Below are 5,465 nucleotides of genomic sequence, written 5' to 3'. Positions count from 1 at the left end.
ATCCACTTGAACATGACGCTGCTTTTTTCGAAGTTTCTCAAGAACCATTCGAGCCACAGAATTCGTTTTGGCATCGTTGGATAGAGAATTGAATGACCCCCCCACCCTGGATCCGCTCTTGGCTATATACGTGGCATGTGTAGGTGCTGCCGCGCCCAGTGGCGCAGCAACTAATGTTGGGCGAAATGGTGCAGCCCGAGCAGTTCGAATGCGTGACGATCTACTTTAGCGACATTGTGGGGTTTACCAGCTTGTGCGCCAACAGCACGCCAATGCAGGTAGAGTCTGCCTCCAGCCTATTGGCAGTGACGTCATTACTATAGTAATTAGTTCTGTCCATCATCAGACCAAAACGCAATCAAACTTTCACTGCCAATAGACTTGTGACGCGCTTCCCCCAAGCAGATCTTTGGCTAGAACCAAGCAGTTGACATTTTTCCAGGTGGTCGACTTTCTCAATGAGCTCTACAGCACTTTTGACAGGATCATTGGCTTCTACGACGTTTACAAGGTATGAAAATGCCATTTAAAACAGGTCACACTATTTTGTGTTAAAAAAAAATCAGGTTGAAACCATAGGAGACGCTTATATGGTGGTCTCAGGCCTTCCAGAGCGAAACGGTGACAGCCATACGAGGGAAATTGGCTTGATGGCTCTGGCCATCTTGGATGCAGTGCGCAGCTTTACCATTGCGCATCAGCCCGACCGCGTCCTGCAGCTTAGAATAGGTGAAAATCTTGCCTCAAACAGAAATTAATCGGGACTAAGTTGGCCTGGCACTTTCAGGCATTCATTCCGGCCCGGTTTGCGCAGGAGTGGTGGGGCAAAAAATGCCCCACTACTGCCTATTTGGTGACGCTGTCAACACCGCCAGTCGCATGGAAAGCACCGGACAACGTAAGCGACACGCCCATTTTGAAGGCGGATCAGACACTACTTGTCACTTGTCAAACTGAGCGTTTAGACCAAAATGACGTACTTGTTGTCACTCGTGCTCACTTCACTATAGTGCCTGGACCGCCCTTGAGAATCCTCAAAAAATGAAAATTCGCAATTCGAATTGAAAATATTAAAATCTCTATTTTGACTCTCCGTGCAAACATGTTCCAGTAATACCATAAGTGCACGTTTGCCTTTCTTGAAGTAACTATTGCCGATCACTTCAATTTGCCGGCAGTGTTTTTCGGCTGGCGTCGATCTGAAGCTTTGCATGCAACACGCGTCATCAAACGTCACTTGGCTTACGAAATATACACTGCACGGAAATTGAAGTGGGTCAACATTACGCGTTTTGTGGTCCGTTTTACGTTAAGGCCTACAGTCACTGACTAAGGGCCATTGCAGCCTTGAAGATCCACGTGAGCGAAGCAGCCAAGCAGATCTTCGATAAGTTCGGCACGTTCAACCTGGAGCTGAGGGGCGAGGTGGAACTGAAGGGCAAAGGTTTTGTGACTACCTACTGGCTGCTGGGGTGCTCAGATTCTGATCCCCGGCCTCCCACTCCACGCGTCCCCAGCACTATTGAGCTGGACAGCAACAACCCCTACCCTTTGGTCTTCATGGGGTAAACCCTTGGTTATTCCAGCCAACCGTATGAATTAATCATGTAGGGTAGTTTGGGTGTTATGCATGTTTCAAAACTATATTTCCAAGCGAATAAACGATTTATTTACGTATTAAATCGGCCAATTTTCCTGCGAACAGCCCGAAAAAGGTCGTGGTTGGAAGAAAACAGAGAAACTGGTGGAGATATTAGATAGATTTATCATAATATTAAATACATTATCCCTGCCGCAGTCGCGCACCAGAAAACACTCACAACCGTTACGCAAAAGTAGAGATACATTCCCTAAGTCTTACTATTAAGGGCCCTAACCTAGAGAAGTTGAAAGTAAAGCTGCCTCACATCCACATCAAACAGTCAATAATATAAAAAAAAACTATTGAGTCCAGTTACTGTACAACAGCAAGCCACACTTGACAGACACCTTGTATGTACATGCAGAGGGGGGATATGTGCGCAATTCCCTATAAATTATTGCACGGAATTTTCACTTAAACGGTACAGAAGGTCATTATTCCCTTAACACAACCAAACTTATCAACTACAACTATGGAGTTACAGGAATGTTCTAAGAAACCACTCAGGACTTTTTCCCATCAGCCACTTCGACGCTCTCTAGAGTTCGACTTTTTGCTTCTGTGGGGTCGCTTTAGGCTGTTCCTTCACTGGCGCAGCCTGAAACCATCCAGAATCGTCTCAAAGTCAAGCTTTTCTTATAGAAGGCGGAACCAGTTGCTCACATTCAAAACCCTCATCAATTACCTGTTTTCGTTGTTGCTGCTTCTCTGGGGGCGGAGTTTGCGTTTGCTGTTTCACTGGGGGCGGAGTTTGCGCCTGCTGCTTGACTGGGGGCGGAGCTTGTGTTTGCTGTTTTACCGGTGGAGGAGTTTTCGCCTCTTGTTTGACGGGAGGAGATTGCGTTGGCTGTTTCGCCTGCTGCTTTACGGGAGGGGGAGTTTGCGTTTGCTGTTTTACCTGAGGAGGAGTTTGCTTGGTGGTAGGCGTTGTTGGTGGTTTGGTGGGAGGTGGAGTGGTTGTTGCGGGTTTTCTAGTAGTGGGAGCAGCAGTTGTAGCCTTCGGAGTGGTGGTGGTGGGCTTTGGGGTCGTAGTGGTGGGTTTGGGAGTGGTTGTAGTAGGTTTTGGAGTGGTGGTGGTGGTGGGCTTTGGAGTGGTGGTAGTGGGTTTTGTGGTGGTTGTAGTCGGTTTAGCGCTTTCAACGGTGGGGGAGCGTTTGGGGCGTTTCTCCTGCGAAAAAACAACAAGAAAGTCCTTTACCGCTCCCCAGTACTGTATGCGTTACCTTTTTCAGATCTTCCCAGCCCAGTTTCGCCAAAGGAATGCGCCCAATGTAGTCGTTGAATGGCGAGCCCAAATACAGGGTGTCCCCAAGCACATGCATTTCCGAAATACTCTCAATTTTGCCATTAAGATTGTGGACGCTGTCGGTAATCTGACCGTCGCGGTTCACTCGCAAAAGCGTCACTCTGGATGTCGCAAGCAGCTTGGGGGTGGAGCTGAAGTGCCCAATCTGCAAGCAATATGCATTAACTGGATTCATTTCGATCTAATCATTCGTTTACAGTATGAACGGCATTCAGGCAAACATCATTCGGGTAGTACTGGTCGATTTTCCGCAGCACATACTGGCTGATGCCCATGAAGCGAGCAGCGGCCTTTCTGAGCTTAGGAAAAGGACCGATCGACTGGATCAGAATGGGGTAGTCGGCGTCCCGGCCCAAAACCAACGGCACTAAGAAGCCGCCCATTCCATCGCTCTTCAAGTTATCTGGTAGCCCCGGCAGCCCGTCGAGGAAAATGCTGCTGCCTTAAATATCCCTAAGAATTTAGCTGCTGCTGGTGTCAGCCAAGGCGCAGTACCTGTCTTGGGGCCGTTAATGTACACTCGATGGATTCGGCTTCGGCCAGTCTCAGCCACAATTGCAAACGTTTCGTCTTCGGACAGCGCCACCCCATTAGCGAAGAGAAGGTTGTCGAGCAGCACGCGGTTTTCCTTCGTTTTGGCATTGTAGTGAACCAGTCTGAAAGAAAATGTTGCAGAGCGCTGGAAAGTTGCCCGGTTACTGATTACCTTCCAGTTGGGTCAGCTAGAAGAGTGAACAGGCCATCATCCAGAGTGAAATCGGTGCTGGAGTCCGTCCAGAAGACATCCCCATTTTTTGCCACGGCCAGGCTGTTGAATATCTTGGGGCGTCGTCCTTCAATCTCCACCTGCGGACCGACGAGCCGCTCCTTTTTTCCTAGAATGGACATACCGCCATAAAAACCGCCGTTTCTCTGTCCAGGCTTCCCACTACCTGACTGGACGTTAACGCGAAAGATTCCATAGTAGGCGTCAATGGCATACAGTTGGTCTTTCTGGTCAAACTGCAGGCCCAATGGGCGCCCACAAATCCTCTCCTCATAGGAGCCTTTGCAGGGCTTCCCGAACTTTACAACAGGCGTTATATGTTCGCCTATAAACCAGACAATGGTGAGCGGTTTGGAAACGGCGGAGTCTCACCAGTTACCCGTTAGCTTCACAATGTCGCCGTTATACAGGGAAGTATACAGGGAATTGTCCAAATCGGCAAACGCTTCGGGACCCACAAAGTCCCCTTTGTGCCAAATTTCCACAGCATCTAGCCGATCGTTCAACGACAACTTGCCGGTAAAGGGCTGAGCAGGTGACACACTGAAAAACAAATTAGCGAGTGGATGGAATTTTTCGAAGCCCTTATCATGAAAAAGTGTGACCTCCAGGCCATAAACAAGTGGCCGCTTATCTGGCTCACAGTGTTTATTGAAACGAAAAGTCCATAATCATTAAACCATGTTTGATTAGGCCGACTAATGGGGGCCAAAGTCTACGCTGACTGGACATTGCGGGCATCAACGTGGCACCTGGAACTCACCTGTAGGGCTGCGAAAACTGGGCGTAAGGCGGCAAATTCGGTATCAGCACCAATAGAGCGGCGACCACAAACAATTCGAAAACTCTTCGCAAAATAAACTTGAAAATCCCGGCAACACCCATGGTGGCCGCTGGATAATGGGGGCAAAATTGAGAAAATTGGGGCTGTAATGCAACCGTGTGCACTGCTGATGAGTTGGAGCTGGAAAATGAGGTTCCGTTATAACCGGGTACCGCTTACAAGTCAAAAAACACGTAAACAATTTACATTCACCGAAAAACTGTTTGGTGACAAGTGCTTGTAGGGAACAGCTGTTTGTCAGTGTCAAGGTGTCAAGCCTGCTGTTTTTTGGCTTCTCTTTTCAAGCTGCGCCTCTAGACAAAGACAGGCACAGTTAACAGGACCTCTGATATTTTTGCGCGAATTTAAAAATTCAGTTTAATAAGTTCCAGTTTCTCAGCTTAGAAAAAACTCGGGTCGAACTAAATGCAAAAAAGTCACGTCTAATTAGGCATGGGTAACTCAATTAATTTTTAGGAGGTGGCGCAGTGCTACGCAAATGGCTTGGTGCGCCAATCCAACTCACCGGCGCAGCAACTCAGTTGCGTTGCTGCGAAAATGTTGAAGATTTTTTTGATATGTTTTTTGATTTATTTTAAGGGCCATCAATAATATTTTTACATTTCTTCAAAATTTTTGAATTTTGCGGATTTAAAAAAGTTTTTTAAGGTTACTCTATTTCTAAATGCTCAATTTTCTAAAGTTCACTTTAAAATTCCGACAATCTTGAGGTATTTTTAAATAAATTTTATTAAAATACTTGCCTCCTTCGTCCCATTGTAAAAAGTTTCGAAATCCCGTTCCAGCATCGAATTTGGGACAAAAATCAAATTATTTTCTATTAAAACACGAATAGAATCAGCGAAAGTTTATAATAAATTATTTGGAAAACTCGTCACCGCTATTCCTCTAAAGACTGTAGAGCTAG

The 5,465-nt window shown here is 46.9% G+C and overlaps 2 protein-coding genes across 2 annotated transcripts in view; one reads left to right on the top strand and one right to left on the bottom strand.

Annotated features, from left to right (window-relative positions):
- LOC109534857 (atrial natriuretic peptide receptor 1) overlaps positions 1–1,915 on the top strand; it is a gene marked incomplete in the record, with an annotated part of 15,659 nt that extends 13,744 nt beyond the window's left edge. The window contains 5 exon segments of the mRNA XM_048662173.1: positions 144–278; positions 443–511; positions 567–729; positions 788–898; positions 1,346–1,915. Coding sequence (XP_048518130.1) covers positions 144–278; positions 443–511; positions 567–729; positions 788–898; positions 1,346–1,569 — 702 coding nt within the window.
- LOC109534855 (adipocyte plasma membrane-associated protein) lies at positions 1,743–4,821 on the bottom strand. The gene is made up of 9 exons (XM_019900633.2): positions 4,478–4,821; positions 4,094–4,257; positions 3,881–4,039; positions 3,655–3,823; positions 3,444–3,604; positions 3,146–3,390; positions 2,866–3,093; positions 2,328–2,810; positions 1,743–2,240 (listed from the first exon to the last, which is right to left on the bottom strand). Exons 1-9 carry the CDS (start codon positions 4,597–4,599, stop codon positions 2,181–2,183), a joined length of 1,791 nt encoding a protein of 596 aa, XP_019756192.2. The 5' UTR covers positions 4,600–4,821; the 3' UTR covers positions 1,743–2,180.
- Positions 4,822–5,465: the final 644 nt, after the last annotated feature.

Source organism: Dendroctonus ponderosae, unplaced genomic scaffold (genome assembly GCF_020466585.1).
Source record: "Dendroctonus ponderosae isolate FM_Combo_2020 unplaced genomic scaffold, Dpon_F_20191213v2 Dpon_F_20191213_10, whole genome shotgun sequence".
Taxonomy (NCBI): domain Eukaryota; kingdom Metazoa; phylum Arthropoda; class Insecta; order Coleoptera; family Curculionidae; genus Dendroctonus; species Dendroctonus ponderosae.
Note: the sequence above shows the minus strand (reverse complement) of the source record. Positions and strands in the feature narration are given on the sequence as shown.